Below are 19,802 nucleotides of genomic sequence, written 5' to 3' on the forward strand. Positions count from 1 at the left end.
GATTTTTAATAGAGACTAAAATTTTTTTTCAATCGTCTGCCAAAGGAAAAGGATGAAACAAAAATTTAAATACGTTACAATGCTTTAATTTTTATGAGCACAGAATTACAGACCTGTTTGATAATAGATCATTCAAGATGAATTTTTTGACCGTAATTTTCAGTTCATAACATGTGACGTATTACGTCATTTATATGAGTGAAAAACTTAATCGTTTACGTATAATTTTTAGTCGAAGACGGAGTAAGTATAAACTTATGTTTAGTTGCATACAAGTTATCACTTTCATAATCATTATATATTTTTCCACTAGACATTTGATAGTCGCCACGAGACAATTTCGTGTTCGATGCGTGGCAGATAAAAATTGAAGCACATTAACAAATGACTAACAACATTTACTTTACTTGTTTAGGAAATAATAAAATATTATTAACATTAAAATTACTTTGAATTTATAAAACATAATTTTAGATTAACTCCATTGTATTTTATACTTCGGTGTTGCCAGATAATAGTTTATAGCAAAAGTTTAAATTCATTTATTTTATTTATAAGGAAGATGAGCAAATATTGCAAGAGAATCATATATTAAAATAAAAAAAAATAGATATTTTATTACGGTTATGAATAATATTACTTTAATCTTAATATTGCTCGCCCTTCATCAAAGTCAGATAAAGCTGTAATTCATATATCAGTTGACATAAGTATTTAAGCCATCACGTTTAATAACCCCAAGAACAAGAATAATGTTCCATATAATATATATATCAGAGTTTCGTTCTAAAATTATAACATTCAACATTTTGTACACATTATATTTAAAAGCTAAGTTGGACTTATCACCCTGTATAATGAACTCTTATAGTATTCATTAACAAATCATAATCATAGCACAAGATTCTATCAACGTAGATGTATAAATAAAAAATATATCGCTCAATATCTAATGTCTGTGGACTTTTTTTATAAAGGGGAAAATCATCAAATGACCCTTCTTGCCCTTCAATAGGGAGTGTCAGACTCCTACTGATTTAAAACCTCCCGTATCCCGTACATCATTGCGCTTGCACGCACAACTCGGCTTGGCAACGGCTTTAGGGCCCCATCTTCGGTGGTCTGATGACTCCTTGCGGCGCGCGCGGTACGCTACGCGCCGTACGCAATGTCTATGGACTTGTGGTAAGTGTTCAGACTAAACACACAGTTTACAGTTTTACGTCTATACACGTACTTATGTTTATAATCTTAAAATATTTGAAAAATGACATTAGTCTATTCAAATAAGGGACAACAGTTACTGTTTTAACTGATTCTTTATGAAGAACATAAATATTATATAGAAAAGAAGCAAACATTAAACAATAAGGAAATAGTTTACATTTAAGTTAACTGTATCTTTAACTAACAATAATTAGTCGGGATTTAATATTTAACAGACTAATAGTATAACAATTAACGAAATACAATTTTACGATCTATTCATCGCTTTACTTAACATATTTATTGCGATTAAGTGTACTAACACTATCTCTAAGTGACATATTTGATGAATATCTTTAAAAAAAATTCTTCTAGAACAATCCTTCAATAAGATTTTTGAAGATGAATTTTCAATGATAATAACTTCGAAATTAATCGTGATTTTTAGGAAATATTTTGACACCAAATTATAGTCATAACGTCATTATAGTAAAAGCCTTCCAGTATTGTCGTATTATTACGTTTGATTTGTCTCCTCCACCTCTTATAATATAAGTAATGTTTTTTATCGGCAGTTAGGTCTTAATAAAACTCCATGTTGATTTAAATGAAACTAATATATTTCGGATATACTAAGCGGATTTTATTATTTTAAAACTACATAATCCTGACGTTTCGGTTACTTTTCAGCAACCGTGATCACGGGCAGACGATATGTGAATGTCTGTCAGTCGGTCCTTGTTATTTATGATCTACTGCCATCGATTTCTTCATTTTTTAGCGTACCGCTCTGGAAACCTGCAGAATGCACTTACGGTGTCACGAGATCCTGGGGTGTGATCACGGATATGGGATTTTATACGTAGTTTTAAAATAATAAAAACCGCGTAGTATATCCGAAATATATTAGTTTCATTTAAATGAATAAAACTCGCGAAAGTCTAAGATCACATTAAATCCATAGTGAGATATTTAATTTTAACTATGGCGATTATTCTAATAAAAAGTATGTTTTTCCTCTTTAATAAGTTATATTACTGTGTTTTAATGTTTAATGTTTTTACAATATTTTACGTCATCTTAAACAGAACAAATATTTTGTTGAACCCTTGTCACTATATTACATAATAAACATCTTCGCTTCAAGTATTATAGATTAGATATCTCGTAATCGACAGCCTAGTTTCACTTAGGGACAGAAATAGTGCATACATTCCTACTTGACGTTGTGTAAAAAACCGAAAGGTCGCTTAGAATTAATAGATTTCTGATTTTCAAATTAAATCAATTTTCAACTCAATAGAAATATGCCCAACATTAGAACTCTTAATAATGTCATCATCATCATCATCATCATCATCAGCCTATCGAAGCCCACTGCTGAGTAAAGGCCTCTTCTCACATGGAGAAGGTTAGAGCATTAATCGCCACGCTCGCTCAAGACGGGTTGGCGATTTCAATCTTATAATTCGAAATTATAAAACCAGGTTTCCTCACGATATTTTCCTTCACCGTTTGTCAGTTGTGTCTAAATACTCTTAGAATGTACATATGATTCGGAAATCACATTGGTACTTGCCAGGTTTCGAACCCGCGCCCTCACGTATGAAAGGCGGGCCTTTTAACCTCCAGGCCACCACCACGATTTAATAATGTTATGGTTGAAAATAATTAATGAATTTCTTTTCAAAAAATCTTACAAGAGTAATTTATAATGTACCTTAAAACGTTGGCAAAAAGGCGTATATTGCGATATCATCAATATTGCAGCTGTTAAGGAAATGTATCGATAACAGTTGCATGCGAATGATTCGTGATTAGAGGTCAAATAGTAATAATAATATAAATCTTAATAAACATACTTAGTAACGTCTATCAATATATAAAAATTAGTATTAAATTATTGCATTATGATATATAGATTATTAATTATAGTACGATTGCACAACTATTGACTTACTTGCATTTTTTATCTGTGTCACAATTTGCATAAAGAATCTGCAACACCAGCGTCTAAATTCTTATCGATGGCCTGTATTGTGTTTTCTTATATATATATATATTGAGTTATTGTTACAAGAAGCAATGCTTTAGTAGTTTCATATAATAACATCATACTTATTATGTTTTAAAGAGTTTATGTTCTTACGTAATAAATTACGCGCATCAAAGATGAAAGGGTTTAAAAGCAGAGCTCCGTTTTGCAACAGCCTATCAAATGCTACACTGCTAAAGGGTTAATCTGAAACTTATAATAATCTAAAGCTATGTTTCAAACGTTAGCGAGAAAATGATAAATTATAAATTTTCTATTTAAATATCAAGAAATAATCAAATATAATGTTTCTATTTTAAAGACACTACTACATTTACCTTTGTCATTTTTACGAAATTTATTCTGACAAACTAAATAGCGGTAACAACTTGTTTGAAAATTTAAACTCTAAACGACACAAGACGTTGAAAAAATTCGATAAAGATCAGTTTCTTTTATTATTTGACTTATTTTTTCTACCTTTTCGAATACAGTCAAGTAATATCCATCTTACAAGTAGAACTTACAGTAAAAAAATATCGAAGAAACAACAAATAAAATACACATTTGTAAACAAAATATTATAATAGATTATAAAGATAGTAATAACCTCGATCGTTTTAATATCACCACAGTAATAATAAATAATAAATGGAGCATGCGTCATATTTTCAAACAGCGACATTTTGTTTGTTACTTTGACAGATGACGTATTTTATTATGTCACTACGTAGCGCCCCCAGCGAACTTGTTGTTACAATCTTATCTGTGGAGGTTCATTGAAAAACAATATTCAACAAAATAAGTTAATCGCTTCAAATCAGTCTTTGAACTTAGTTTCGACGAACTATAATCTCGTTCCCTAATTCCGATAAATCCATTGTATATGAGATCTTGGGATTTTATCAAGCAGTTTATTATTTTCAATTTAATTTAAACTATAAATAGCATACAGCAAGACACAAAATTGCGTGTGAAATAGGTTTATATTCTTTAAGATCTTATGACTAGCAACCGTCATCTAGATATAAAAAATGTCCAATTAATATAACAAATGATATCAACATTTTATTTTTGATAAAACATTAAAAATAGGATATAAAAAAAGTACACTTATCGATCCAAAAGATATATAAATCGTCTTATAGAGTTTTTGAATGTGAGAAAATATATATATATACATTATTACAACAATACAATTTATTTGTAATAATAATCTTTATTTTAATAACGGGATCTTATTAAATACCTTATGGTATTCTAGCTGTAACAAGAGAAACGAATATTTGTTAAGAAATAAGTTTATGGTAACTGGTAACGTCTCAACAGCGCCATCTATTAATAAGCACGAGATTTCACACAAAATGTTCCTGCTATGATATTCCTGAAGAAAATTTAGAAAGAAAAGAAAAAAAGAAAATTTAGTAAAAATTTCAGGAAAGAAGGTATGACTTGTCTTTTTCAATACATGAGCTATATCATTGTATTGCATTAAATCACAAAAGAATAAAGAGCTTTAAAATTATATAGAAACTTTTTTGATATAAGGTTCTAATCAACATAATTGTTTTAAATATTATTTTTTGAAATAGTGTGGTTATTAGAAAAATATACCTTTTTACTAGTTTACAAGTCAAAGTTAATACGGAGGTTTTAGTGTTCATTCATACATCATTATGAATACATATTTTGTAGTATGAACATAGTACTATGAAGACTTTCTTTTGTGGTAAGGATAGTGTTGCTTGTATATGTATTCTAGGGTATAATACACAAAAAGCATAGTTATCCCGCGGCCATAATAAAAAAACCAATATTACTATTATTAATTTATTTAAAATATAACTAACAATATTCTAATATTTTGTTCAATACCAGTAAGACTTGGCCGGCACTCTGTCCTCTTTAATTCCCATACTTTCCATTATATCCATTTCAAATGTACATAATTTCGGTTGAAAAGTTATCTGAAAAAATATTATAATTATATTATCTATACAAATAATATTTATATATATAAAAATATAGCAGCAATTTTATCTTGTCATATTAACTATTTACTTTAATTTTGTACAATAAAGATTTTTTAATAACGCATTATTGACTTAGTACTTGACTTAAACTTAAATCGAATATATAGGATGAAAATTACGTCAACCCACATGGTATTTGAACCCACAGCCTGGAATATTGATTTCCAGTTGCTTTGTCAATTGAACTATAGTGTCATATACTATAGAAACAAAAAATATATATGTATAAGTATTATATTGATAAATTCACCTTAGTAACATCACTGGCCGCTGTGTCCTTGGCTTCATTCTCTACGTAGAGTTCTTTACTTTTGTAATCAACAGTTTCTTCAGCGGCTTTTGGTATTGGTATAATACGACCAGTGACCGTTGACACACGCACCTACAATAAAGAGAAAATATATATAAATAATTTTGGTACATATTTGATATTATCCAATTGATTTAAATATAATTTTTTACTTTGAAGATGCTGTGTTGTCGAATTCAATATTTTTATTAAGAAAAATGTTTAAACCTAGATACATATATATTTAAATCATGTTTATTGGTGACTAGTTAATGTTCGCGACATTGTCCGCGTGTATTTCATAATTTGGTTTTAGAGAAATTATTAATGTATACTTAATAAATAGATACGTTAACAACTAGCAGCGCCACCTACATTCTATGGCAAGAGACTGCACATAAAATACAACTTTTGTGCCATGATAGTTATTGAAGTAAAGTGAATCTTTGAATTAGTCTTGAATTTATTCTTATTCAAATATCTAAACTACATAACTAGAAAGTTTGATCAAAATCCGTTCAGTATATGTTAAATGAAATGCAACAAACATATATCCTCATAATATATTGCATTTAGAATATTAGTAGAACATATCAATTAAATCAACCAACACAAAACTCATACGAGTGGCGCCATCTGTCCCGCACTAATTATAATATACCCTTGCTTTTATTTTTATAAGTAACCATAATACTGAATCGTTGCAATTTTGTAATGGCAACATTTAATTATCAACTTGTATTTGTAAACCATAAATGCTGGCTTGAGCCATTTTGTAAGACATTATTCAAAGTAATGCTGAACATTGTAAATCAAGACTTAAACTGTTCCTCAAACAAAACCTTCTACTAGTGCAGTATTCAATTAAACTATTTTAAATTCGTCTAACTAACACGTAACAATTAGTATCGGTTAAAATATAACTACCTTTTCACCTTCTTCTGTAAATCTCCACTCGACTTCCGTTGCTTTCAATGTTTCAGGATCAACAAGCTTAACACCCGTTGTAACTAGCAATGGAGCCTCAGATTGTATTGTTATACCGGGAAAATCTTTCTCTTTACCAATCTGAAAAAAAGAGTATTAGCAATTAAATAGCAGGAAAATTTGAAAGTAGATTTTGTGCTTGAAATAAATCTTAAACTTCTTAATACTTAATATTGAAATTAAAAAAAAATATCTTATTAAGTGAATCTATTCAATTTGTATATGAATTACAGGTGAAAAATAAAATTTGTATAATTGCCAGATAAATAATACATTTCAGATGTACATTTAGATGGAATAATAGTATTAAGAGAGAGCAAACATATAACTATATATTTTGTATTCAATATATACATTTTAAAATATGATATTTACAATTTAAGAAAGTTGTGTTAGTTACACTATATATAACTCAATAACGATTGTTGGGATATGGGTGAAAACTGGTGGGGGCATTGATTAGAGCCAGGAGACAGATATAGGATGTTTAATTCTGTTCAATAGAAAAAAACGTAATAAATTTCAATATCTAGTTATTTATGGCCTCTAGGGCGGAATAGTCACGCGGTCAGCGATACATTTATTACTAAAGCCTAGTCTATATATTACCTTATTTTAAAATGCCCTCTAGCCCAAGGTTTGTAAGTTTGTCGCAATCGAATTGTCAATTTATTATAAGACATAACACATTTAGTTATATATTAGGCCAATGATGCAAATACATAAGTCTTTTATTTGGCTTAACGAGAATGCTAAATATGAGATCCATGCGATGAGTTCAGAGATGCAGAACGAGTGGTTGGACAGGAGATTTTTGCATTCAATGCTGATAAGTTTTTGTTGTCAGGTAAAAATAAATAGCTGTGTATATATATGTAGATAATAACAATATTTCTAGGCCCATTTACATTTCCTGTATGCATAGAATACTAACCACTCTATAATGTGTGTTCAAACCTTCAACTATGACCCAATTCCTCTCTTGAATCACTTGGCATATGAGACCTTGTTTTCCTTTATCTTTACCGACCATTACTTCTACTCGGTCACCCCTGAAATATAACCAAAGATTTAGTAACGACAGAATTTAGGTATGGAAATGTAATCTAAACATATATATATATTTTAAAATAGTTATTAAGCAAATTAAATCAGAAAACAGGTTTTATTTCAAGAAAATTTAATGTACAGAGTCAGTTTTATTAATTTTTAATACACATAAGATAAGATAATCCATCTTCATGTGTGTAAAAGCGATGATCACATGTGTATTAAAATACAATTATATAGGCAAATAAAATGAAACTAAGCTTTTCATATACACATTTTTTTTCTATTTTATATCTACATCTGTATTTGATTCCTTCACAGCAACCATGATCATTGGAAGACCAGGTGATATATTCATTTTGGGATGTTGAGAATGAGTGGGTCCATTGAAGTGAGAGAATAAGAATAAACAGTATTAAAAAGAATCCTTGAGAGTTATAAGCTAAAGCAATAAATTAACATAATTAAAATATGTTCATTGTTAAGTTGTGTACTATTTATTTATACTGAGGTAAAATTTTATAGTTTCATAAAAATCTCCTAATTGTTTTTTTTTCATTTACTAACTTGAAAAACTTCCACTCTCCAACGGGTTCTAGGAACACCTTTTTTCTGAGAGTACCTCGTTCATTTTGCCTTGCAAATTGCAAGGTCCACGGCCTGTTCGTAGTAAAACGAAATTTTTTCCGCGCTATTTGAGCAGCTGGGTACTGTGGGTATCCCTTTGGATTCCTCCAATAAACCTAGAAATACGTAAATTTAGGTTATATTATTTAAGACGTAAAAAATTTGCAGTAAAACTATTACATACCTGTTCATAGCTTCTCTTTATGTATGACTCCGGCAGATTAGAGTATTTAACAGTTAAATCTCCAACTTTTTTACATAAATAACTGTATATTCGCATTTTGTGATTTCGTAATAAAAACAAAACTCAGTAACTCGCATTCAGTTAGCTTTGCAGAGTATTTTGACATTGATGTTTAATGTCAAGTTATTTTGGATATAAAGCACAGACAAAGACTGTATTGCTACAAACAGTAATTAATATATAATCTCCTAAATAATTTTAATAATTTACTAATGAAAACTCTTCGCGTACTGACGGATAGAATGAATAAAAAATCCAAAAGCATATGAAGATCATTTTAGTTTAATATATAATAATGTTGATAGCATTGACGCTAATATATTATATAACATGCTGGTGAAACATTATTTGATTAATTAATAGTATTGGTTTCGTTATTTTTATCTTATTTGAGTACTTACAGGTTACTTTTTTATGCAAGTTACGTTTCTTTTCGATTTTATTCGTGATGTGAATATTTTTATTCCTTACTTCTATATGCTTAAAGTTTTAAACTCTTTCCATTTCTGTTAATATTTTCCACTTAATTACTAAAATTACTGGCCATTTACTTTTAATTATCTATGTTAAAAAAAACAATAGGTTTAAAACTTTAAAACTAAAATATATTTCAAACTGTTAGAATGTGTATGAAACGTAAATTTATGGTGATATTAGATTAAAATATATTTGAAAGTTATTTAAAGAAATCTTAGTGATCAGAAATGGGTTGCATATTTTAACAGTTTAAAATAAGAAATAGTATAATATTTTATATAATAAAATGACTTTCTTTGTGAAAATATATTCACCATAGACAATTGACGTAAATCAGCTGTCCAAATTAGTTTTAGTAGAGGGCAGCACGGCATCACGTGAATTTTCATGGCGGTGTTGTAGGGCTAGCCCCGTATCGTCTTGTGATTTCACCAAAAATTTGCTGTTTCGAATATTTATTGTTAAACAGCACTTAATTTATAACACCGGGTGAGTATTATATTGTTTTGCTGTTTATTAGAACGCATTTAAAGGTGTTTATGGGCTTTTGCGCGCGACTTTGTTGTCAAAATTGATATAATATCGATAGGGTGTAATAAGGGTGGTAGAGGGTGTAAATCTGTTGTGAAATGAGTTAGGCGCCAGGATGTCTGTCTGCCTAGCGGTCTGAACTAGGTATTGATTCACTGCAATGTATCGGAACAAGTCAAATAGCTCTGGGATTCATATAACATCATACAGTCCAGGGACTTAGACTTATAAAAATCGATGATTCCTTTGCTATAACTATTAAAGTTATTCATTTATGATTTTTAGACTCTATTTATCGTTTATAATGTTCAATCTAGCTTCTTTTTCTTACGTTTATAGCTGTATCGTATACATAATTAATTAATTAGTAAATTTCAGTGATCAAGATGAGTGAATACTGGTTAATTAGTGCCCCTGGCGACAAAACCTGCCAACAAACATGGGATACTTTGAATAATGCCACCAAATCTGGCAGCCTCAGTGTGAACTACAAATTCCCTATACCCGACCTCAAGGTAACATAATTTTTTAATCAATAATATTATATATATTTTTATATCATAACTTTAAGTAGGATTTAAAAACATCAGTAAGTTTAAAACGATAGATTAATCTTAAAATTGTCTGAAGGATTCTTTATCTAATTGTCTCTAATGATAAGAAAGTCAAAATTTTATATTTTCCAATATTATATCATCAGATGGAAAAAAATTGTTACTTTATTGAAACATATTAAAATATATATATATGATACTTTTTTTTATTAACATTGAGCCAATGGCTGAATTATTAAAGTAATGAAATAATTCCAACGAATAAAAGTATAATAGCATAAGTTTTTAAAGAGGTTTCATACTCAGGTTATCGGTTTCAATAGTTAGTTTTTTTTTTTTCAAATTAAATTATTAATTTCTCAGTTCTTTTTTTAAATTACTAATTTATAATATTTCTCTAAGATCGTGACACTTGTCTGTTTTAATACAAATACAGTGTAGTGTAATTCTTAAAGATAGTGTGTCTTTACCTTAAATTCTAAGAAGCCATAATTTGTCTAATGGGATGAGTTTTAAATTTCCGTAATTTCAAGTCTAAGAACATTGTAACATACATTTCTTTGATATTTTTTGTTACAATTTAAGGGAACTTGTATGTCCTTATATTGTCATATATTTCATTATGTACTGCTAAATTAATTTACACTTTGACAAGTTTTTTTTTTATTATATGAACATCAAGATAATTAAAAGTAGATATATATAGATGACATATATATATATATGTGTAACATATACTCTACATATATATAATATATATGTGTATGTATATATTTGTCGATACTTTCTAAACATGAATAGTTATAATAAGAATTTAATTAATTAAAAGACGTTAAATAAAAATTCTTTGTTCAGATAAATATAGAGACATATATATGCTTATGTAATTAAAGTTTTAATATTCATATTGAATTTATAGGTGGGTACATTGGATCAACTCGTTGGTTTGTCGGATGATCTCGGCAAACTTGATACTTTTGTTGAGGGTGTTACAAGGAAGGTGGCGCAATATCTCGGAGAGGTTAGCAGCTTAAATTTAATGATGATGTTAAAAATTAAATTTAAATAGTTTAAATAATGTTTGAATTAAAAAAAACATTCTAGAATATTCAAATATAAAGGTAAAGCATAGATTAAATATAATTTCTATGTCGCAATTTTCAATAATTTGATTTTTATGATTTAAAAAAATTATGACATAATATTAGGGCCTTAAACATAAAACAATATATATTAATAAAATATATATTTTATGTGTATATATTAAACCGAGCGATATTCTATCTGTAAAATAGTCTCTTTATTTCTTTAAGATGGCCGACTTGTCATTTGATAAAGTAATTTGAATTATATAAGAACTTAAGTCAAAACTTCTTTAGTAGTATTTTTATGTAAAGAATTGACTTTTATTATTATTATCATATATATGTTTTATTAAATACAGGTACTTGAAGATCAACGCGACAAACTTCACGAGAATCTGACGGCAAACAATAGTAAGTGACACTTTCAATATTTCAGACCGTTCTCATACATTTACATGGCACTAAACGTTTGGACATTAAACATATATATTTTTTTTATTTCCATAAATATCTTGTTTAGTGCCATTTTTATTATTTAGCTTTAAAAAAAAAATATAAATGAATTTTATAAATAAACGATGCATTCATATGAATTTTAAGACAGAAAAAAAACATTATTTGCATGAAATTAATTCGGTTCATAGAAAGATAAATTATATTTAGCATGTGTGGGGTTTGATTTAGATAAAGAATACAATAAAAGCATATTTTTTTAAAACACGAAACGGTGTTGCCAGCATGAGAATTAATTGAGAATAGTTATAATGGAGTAAGTTAGACAGTTACATCGTAAAAGCACAAGAGTAGTGCGAAAGATTTTTTAGCATGACGCTCAATCGGTGGTAATGTTATACATATTATTTTTCCATTTTTTTTTTTGTTACATTTTTTTTTTTTCTTCTTTATTTGCATGTCTTATGATTTCGTTTCGGACACCATGTTGTGTACCATGTTTATTTCTCTTTGTACATTTGTGAGTTTTTATTTGCAATACTCGTGTATTATTTTTATTTATACATGTATTTTTAAGCATCGAACATTAACACTTACATTTTTAACCATTTTCTAGTACTCGACTGTTTGTTCTTGTTTTTTTTTTTTTGACGAATCTCTGCTGTTTTCAAGTTCAAGTTGTATTTAAAAAAAAAAGACATTTTATTCACTTGTATATTATATTTTTAATATTAATATAAATAAATTAAAATCGTTATCCTACGTCATCGTTGCACCGTCGTTTGCATTACAATTATCATGCATTCGATTTAATAATGTATTTGTATGCATTTATTTTTTATAAATCTCACATAACTCTGTAAATATTTCTTATCCAAACACACAGCATATGGATTAACGTATAAATATATATATATTTTTTATTTGAATGCTTTTTTTATATATATGCATAATGGCTGTAATTTTTTATATCACTTTGTAATTAGATATAATTGATCTACACTTAGTTTGTGAATGTTAGCATTGAAATTGCATTTCAGTGTCTGAGAAATGGAAAAAAATATGCGGAAGTGAGTAATATATTTGTATAATTATATGTATTGAAGTGTATAACGTGAAGGCTTTGTTAGAGCTTCGTCAGGTTCACGATTACATGTATATTAGATTAATGATAAAAATAGATAAGTCGCTTTATTGCTTATATAAAAAAATATGATAATTATATTCTCGAAGCTCCATATGATTGATCATTGTTAAGAATTGTACGATTTAATACTATATGTTATGAAGAATGTGTGAAAAAATATATCTCATGACATTCCGTACGGATGATTCTCCAATATCTCGATGAGTTATGTTATTACTAGGACGAGCATATAGTTGGTGTGGTTAGCGCATTGGGCGGTTAATTCAACGTGTTTTATTACCGGGACGGCCTCCGACAGAACGTGAAGTGTACATTATATGATGTGACGTGATCGTATGTTGTAAATTTTGCACAAAATTATTAGAATAATAATAATATTCTACCTACAATAAATCATAGCAATCACTGCCTCACAAACATTCATAGCTTCTGGAGCTTAAATCCTTCATGCTTGTCGCTTCTTATCTGGATTATTTTCTTTATTTTTTTTTTTTCTATAATTGTTTTTTTTTTGTTTATATTTCTTATTTATTTTTATTCTGCCCCTTTCCTATACTAACCTCCCGTAATTTTAGTTTGATCTTTCCTAAGTTCGAAATCTTGTAATAGGGAAGCGTTAGATTAAAATTAATGGATCGTTATGAGGGTCGTTATCACGGAAGCAACACTTATACGACATCAATAAAAATGTGCAAAATATATATAAATACAGTAAACGAATGTTTTGCAGAGATAGTAAAGCAAAATCGAAGCGCTAAAGATAGATACAAAGTCGGACAGATTTTTTATATAACTAAAACAAAGCTAAAGGAGGCGTCTGTGTGTTTGCGATCACGAAATCTGCCGAATTCAGGCATCGACTCGTATTCCGACCCGGGGGGAGGCGAGCAGCCGTCTACTCCGTCGCCGGTTTGCGACTCGGCTTTCTCTGAGCATCACGGATGTTGGCCTTGCGAGCATCATGATAATGGTGCGCCGCCAACGCCGTCTAGCGGGCGCAGCTCACCGCGCTGGGATGATGATGAGGATGAGGCGCATCACATACTCACGCAAGGTTCCCATCCCTATCCCAGATCCTGTCCCACTTGATCGGGATTTGAGGCTTGTGCTTGCACTAACGCTTGCGTCTCAAATACTGTTCAAAACGCTAGTATCCGGTAGGTCGTTAGCAGGCCAGTTCCGATTATAGATAACGCTACCTGTCTGCATTGGTATGACACACGAATATATATCGCATTGTACTAGAGCATCTCGTGAGGGCAGTGGTTGCTAAAACTATTCATCCGATTCTAACAGGTGGCGCTTGTCTATAGGACTTGTAAGCGCCATCCTGAATTTTTTTTCTAGGCGTTGTTATAATAATATGGAATCATACTAATAAATATTTCTGTTATAAAGTTTGAGGTGACGCTCGGTTGACATAGAGTGTGTCAGGTCGCAGAGAATATGTAAAAAAAACCTTGTCGCTTTGAACAGTTCGTAAATACATTTGATGAAAGTGTATGTATGAACTGTGCTTGTGTCCACACATGTTGTTTATATCTGAGTCTGTTTTGTTTCTGCATTACCCCAGTACGCTATACACCCCGTACATGTTGAATAATGTGAAAAAAATAAGTGTTTAAATCTTTTTTTCTATTTTTTTTTTTGTTTTTATGGAAAGTTTTTCAAACAAGGAATATGTTTTAGAATCTTTATAAATATCTAAGGTGTTTCCAAAAAAAAGGTTTTATATCATTTGGTACATGATTAATGCGTTACGTAGATTCTGAATAGCTTAGCAATCCGTCGTATGTTTGTGACCTAGGCATGTTGATGTTGCATGGTATTGAGTAAGCATGAGTCGGAACGAATCTTTTTGTTTGTACTCGAATATATTTGATGTGTTGCATGTGATTGTAGGATTGTATTATAGTTTTAATGCATCCATAGATTATGCTTTTTTTTTTTGATTTTTTTTTTGTTTATTTTTTTTAAATATATTTTTTGTTCCAGCACTCGTTATTTTATGTTTTTGCTACTTACACATGTTTAGTACATTTGTATTCGTATTGATTTTTAATGTCTTTGAATTAATATATTCTTTTTTTTTTTATTTTATTTCAAATCGTTTACATCCAACAAAATATCTTATATGCATTAATTTGTTTGAACGGTGCAAGCATTATGCATATGAGATGTTCACGTAAATTATGTTTTAAAACCATGGAAATAATTAAAAGGCTGTATATTATTGGCTCTTATCATTTAGATGATAAAAAATATATTTATATTCTAATAATTAAAGTGATGTTAACTATTGAATTGCTATAACGTTATTATAATATATTGATGTTATGTTTGCAGGCGACCTGCCCACTTATTTGACACGTTTTCAATGGGATATGGCCAAGTACCCCATAAAGCAAAGTCTGCGCAACATCGCCGACATTATCAGTAAACAGGTTAGTGTGTAACCAAAAATGTTAATAAAAAAAAAAATCCTAAAATACTTTAATGTTGATTTCGGTAATTGAATAGAAATCATTGGATAAATTCGACCCTAGAAGTTGTTTCTTTGAATACTTTACAAGAATTATATATTTTTTTTATTGAAAAATATAATAAGTATAACAATGACAACATTTCTGAATAAGAAATAATTATTATATTAAAAAAAAACGACTTACAGTAGTTTTGCACTCGGATGACTCGAGTTCGTTATACGAGTTTAGAACTTATACCTATTAAATGTAATTTTCTACATGTTAGTTTTTGGTGGGAGTAAAATATATTTTGTATCAGGTAGGACAAATCGACGCTGATTTGAAGATGAAGTCAGCCGCGTACAACTCGCTAAAGGGCAACTTGCAGAGCTTGGAGAAGAAACAGACGTGAGTAACGTTTTATAACACGGACAACGAGACGAGATAAAAAATGTAAACAGAGATTTTTATGTGAATACATTCATATGTAAGTCTCACTCTAACTGAAACAGGTTTTGATGTTTTTGTATAGTTTATGAAATATAAGTAATTTTGTGGAAATCCACATTTAATATATAATAGGTCAATATTTGTCAATTTTGAGCTCACGGTTAGCGAGATATGAAAAGTTTATTACTGACGTTAGTCATTAGGCTGTGCATGTTGATATTCAAATATTTATTTAAAAGTAAAAATTCATGGACTGAACTGGGGTTTGAACTCGTTTCCCCTGGAATATATTACAGTCGATTGACAACTTGAGCTATCGTGTCTTGGATTCAGACAGTGAATTATTCAGTATTCTGATTTTATAAGCGCTGTAGTACGCGATTCTTATAACTACCCTCGAACAATTTAAACGAAATAAAGTACATTTAACTCAGTATTAACCGCTGGTTGTCACAATATTAACCTCTGGTTGTCGCTGCACTGCGTTTCCAGCGGCAGCCTGTTGACCCGTAACCTGGCTGACCTCGTCAAGAGGGAACACTTCATCCTAGACAGCGAATATCTGACCACTCTCCTCGTCATTGTCCCCAAGTGAGTATACTCGTGTACAATGAATGATTGTAGCCAATAAGAATAGATTTAAACTAATTTAGGGAACATGGAACTACCCTCGCTTACGAATATTGTTGAAAAATCACCTGCCTTAGTACAAGTGTGTTTTTAAAGTTCTTTCACACGTTTCTTTATTATTTTTTGTTTATTTCCTTTTCCTATAACTCAGACAGACCTACTACAACTATATAATTACTCAGAGATTATTGAAATTATCTTAAAGATTACACAAAGCTTTTTCAAGATTTTTTTATCATCAAATCTAATCAGCCATCGGGAGGTGGAAGAGACGTGGATACTGGACGCACTTTACCAGTGTTGATTTTTAGATTAATATCGATAACAGTATATTTCAAAGTTAATTCAATAATTTTAACTGCGATGTTAACTGTAGGGCGATGTTTAACGACTGGAACGCTAACTATGAGAAGATAACCGACATGATAGTGCCGCGCTCCACCCAGCTCGTGCATCAAGACAACGACTACGGCCTCTTCACCGTGACTCTGTTCCGTAAGGTGAGTCAGTCAGTGGGGGCAGGGGAGGTTATGAAGCAGACTGTGTCTGTTAGACAGTACTTAATGTTAAATAATGAAGCTCATCATTTTTTTTTATTATTTAAAGGAAACGTCATATGCATCTTTTATACCTAAAAAGATTATTACTATTTTTTTTTAATTCTAGATTGAATTGAAGGCACTTCCTATTTGTATAATGGTTGCTGGAGAAAACCCAAACGTGTCGGTGGCTGAACTTAAATTTGTTCAGTGAATTTCGATTTTGCCAAAAACACGCCAATTTTGTCCAAATAAAAATCGTTAATTGAGTCAATGCGCGCCGCCTCCGCAGGTCGTCGACGAGTTCAAGCTGCACGCTCGCGAGCGCAAGTTCATCGTGCGCGAGTTCTCATACAACGAGGCGGACCTCGCCGCCGGCAAGAACGAGATCACCAGGCTCGTCACCGACAAGAAGAAGCAGTTCGTGAGTTGCATTTAATGTTATGAACAATACAGGTTCCAGTGAGCACCCCGCGCGGACCCCGCGCGGACCCCGCGCTAGTTCAACTGAATAAAATTAAATTTCAGAAAGTTGTAATGTATTTTATTTTGGCATTAACTTTAAAGACGGATGATATTATAAAAATATGAAGTTGAAGAAAACTTAAAAGAAATCTGTTACATAATAATGTGTTATAATGTCACAAGCATTAGTGTTCGTACTATTGATTTTTTTCTTTGTTGTCTGCAGGGCCCGCTGGTGAGATGGTTGAAAGTGAACTTCTCTGAATGTTTCTGTGCCTGGATCCACGTGAAGGCTCTCCGGGTGTTCGTGGAGTCCGTTCTGAGGTGATTATTTCATATAGTCTGTATCGAAGTGGCATAAGGCACTTGGTGGGTAGTGTTAGCTAAGCGGGCTGTAAGAGACCCAGAAAAATAATGGGGGCGTTGTGTAGAGGCGGGGGTGATTTGTAAATATTTTAGCCAGGATGAGTTTGTAATTATTCAGTAGAAAAATGGGGTGAAAAAAAATTATGCATTCTGATAGTGGACAGGAGACGAAATAAGTTTGGGAACCTCTGGCTTATACGATGGTTAGAGCTTGATGATGACCAACTACAAGTGACTTTGTAACTATAATCATTCTAAAGGAATTTTGTTTACCAGAAAAAAAAATCATTTTAAAGAAATCTATGAGATCATAGAAATATAAAGTATAATAAACAAAGATTGATTTATGTAATGTCACAGCCGCACCGGTTCAGACCAAAACTTATTTACAACTTCAATGTGGTGCGAGAGAAGCTATATACTGTGTCTGTACTTGAACAAATCACTCCAACGATGATCCTGTCGTTTAAAATGAATATAGTGTGAATGTTTTAGTCCCGTACTACCATATTATAGTTACCTTTCAAAGCGTGTCTCCGCAGATACGGCCTGCCGGTGAACTTCCTAGCGGTGGTGATGGTCCCAGCCCGCAAGAGTATGAAGAAGCTGCGCGACGTCCTGCAGCACCTGTACGCGCACCTCGACCACTCCGCACAACAGCACGGACACGCTGCACAGGATGTGAGTACACACAAATATATATATATATATATATGTATATGATTTTGTTTAATAATATATTTTTCAAGTTAGTTGCTAAAAGACATTGCCAAGCCTGATTATATGTTGAAGTGATTCCACAGACGTGTCACAGATCCCATAGTTTGATCATTACAAGCTATGAATATCAGACAGTCTACAAATCTGTGTTAGTCTGTATACAGCATGTACACAGATATAACAGATATATTTGATTATATATTAATATCATTTCAGAATGCTGAGTTGGCTGGTCTAGGCTTTGGTCAATCGGATTACTTCCCGTATGTTTTCTACAAAATCAACATTGACATGGTCGAGAAAGCTTAGACGGGTGCCATACTGTGTATAGGTAACTACCGAACATATGTAAATACACTCTGTTCATACGAGTGACATCAAATAAAACAATTAGAGAAAAATTTTAACTATTTCAATTAAAATGTATGAGGAATTTTAAATGTAATGTTATAGATATGAAGTCACCTTCATAGTAGTTTTCATTATATAATGTTAGTTGCCTACAGATACTGGGTGATGCTGAAGAATCTGAATGATTTCGTTGTTTTGTCTTAATAAGTCATCTTTCCGAGGTCAAAAATGTAGTCTAATTTAATTTTTTTCACAGAAATTATCATTTCTCATATAATTTTATATATAGTTTGTTATTTTGATTTGTCTATAACATATACACTCCATAAGAGACTTAATACAGTATATGTATATGTATAATTATTCCTTGCAGGTATGGTCACCAGATGGAAATGCTGTTCTAAGTGCTAGCTGAAACCATAGTTGAAAGATTGTATAATTTTATTTCTGATTGTTCTTTCCATATACATCGACCCTTATCCTCCAATGTACATACGATTGATTTTCATCATGAGATGCTATTTATGTATTCAAATTATAAAGATATGAATATTTACGCCGTCACAGGAACTCTACGAGCTGCGCTCACTCCATTCGATGGATATATATATTTTAAACGCAACAATTTTTATTTCAGTATTAAAGTTGCGCCATAGACATAGAGTAGTCACTGTTTGCGATTGTAAAGAAAATATATATATATATATAAAAATGATATCAGAGTTACGCAAAAGCTTTGTAAATATAAACATTCCTCATAACTTGTGTAGTACATAATAAATATTATTAAAGTTACTGTTTCAATGACTTTTATTTATGATTTATTTTAGTAAGCTGGGAAGTGTGATGAGACGTATTGTCCTACCCTCGCACTATAAAGGCGTTCACAGCTCGTTCTCGATCCAATCTTGGTTTGATAAAATATTATGAAGTGAAAAATATATGTGTGCATTCGTACCATCCCTAACAGTCAAGTTCCGCTCCAATCCCGATCAGGTTCGAAGAAATTGTTCTTTGAGCGAGATCGAACCTGTCACTTGTACCGATAGTGTGGATCTTGTCTCGGGTTCAGTCAGCTGTCAGCTGTCACCCGCTGAG

The 19,802-nt window shown here is 30.9% G+C and overlaps 2 protein-coding genes across 2 annotated transcripts; one reads left to right on the top strand and one right to left on the bottom strand.

The window, feature by feature from the left end:
* Positions 1-5,057: 5,057 nt before the first annotated feature.
* Positions 5,058-8,582, bottom strand: LOC116773638 (large ribosomal subunit protein uL24m). Its single transcript, XM_032666131.2, has 6 exons — positions 8,412-8,582; positions 8,168-8,343; positions 7,485-7,602; positions 6,491-6,631; positions 5,525-5,656; positions 5,058-5,208 (listed from the first exon to the last, which is right to left on the bottom strand). Exons 1-6 carry the CDS (start codon positions 8,505-8,507, stop codon positions 5,110-5,112), a joined length of 762 nt encoding a protein of 253 aa, XP_032522022.2. The 5' UTR covers positions 8,508-8,582; the 3' UTR covers positions 5,058-5,109.
* Positions 8,583-9,276: 694 nt separating this feature from the next.
* Positions 9,277-19,504, top strand: LOC116773560 (V-type proton ATPase subunit C). The gene is made up of 13 exons (XM_032666033.2): positions 9,277-9,437; positions 9,858-9,994; positions 10,953-11,054; positions 11,478-11,529; positions 15,065-15,162; positions 15,503-15,591; positions 16,126-16,224; positions 16,640-16,763; positions 17,095-17,226; positions 17,494-17,591; positions 18,176-18,314; positions 18,570-18,684; positions 19,078-19,504. Exons 2-12 carry the CDS (start codon positions 9,866-9,868, stop codon positions 18,660-18,662), a joined length of 1,155 nt encoding a protein of 384 aa, XP_032521924.1. The 5' UTR covers positions 9,277-9,437; positions 9,858-9,865; the 3' UTR covers positions 18,663-18,684; positions 19,078-19,504.
* Positions 19,505-19,802: the final 298 nt, after the last annotated feature.

Source organism: Danaus plexippus, assembly GCF_018135715.1.
Source record: "Danaus plexippus chromosome 22 unlocalized genomic scaffold, MEX_DaPlex mxdp_33, whole genome shotgun sequence".
Lineage (NCBI taxonomy): Eukaryota > Metazoa > Arthropoda > Insecta > Lepidoptera > Nymphalidae > Danaus > Danaus plexippus.

What these genes read in the sequence shown, in the direction of transcription:
- LOC116773638 (XM_032666131.2), bottom strand. Translation starts at nt 8,507, where the DNA reads ATGCGAATATACAGTTATTTATGTAAAAAAGTTGGAGATTTAACTGTT. An exon ending in TTACAGAAGAAGGTGAAAAG is followed by an intron (nt 5,657 to 6,490) that starts GTAGTTATATTT and finishes TCTTTATTGTAG; the next exon opens with GTGCGTGTGTCAACGGTCAC. An exon ending in CGGCCAGTGATGTTACTAAG is followed by an intron (nt 5,209 to 5,524) that starts GTGAATTTATCA and finishes ATATTTTTTCAG; the next exon opens with ATAACTTTTCAACCGAAATT.
- LOC116773560 (XM_032666033.2), top strand. Translation starts at nt 9,866, where the DNA reads ATGAGTGAATACTGGTTAATTAGTGCCCCTGGCGACAAAACCTGCCAA. An exon ending in GAATCTGACGGCAAACAATA is followed by an intron (nt 11,530 to 15,064) that starts GTAAGTGACACT and finishes TTATGTTTGCAG; the next exon opens with GCGACCTGCCCACTTATTTG. An exon ending in CCGTGACTCTGTTCCGTAAG is followed by an intron (nt 16,764 to 17,094) that starts GTGAGTCAGTCA and finishes CCGCCTCCGCAG; the next exon opens with GTCGTCGACGAGTTCAAGCT.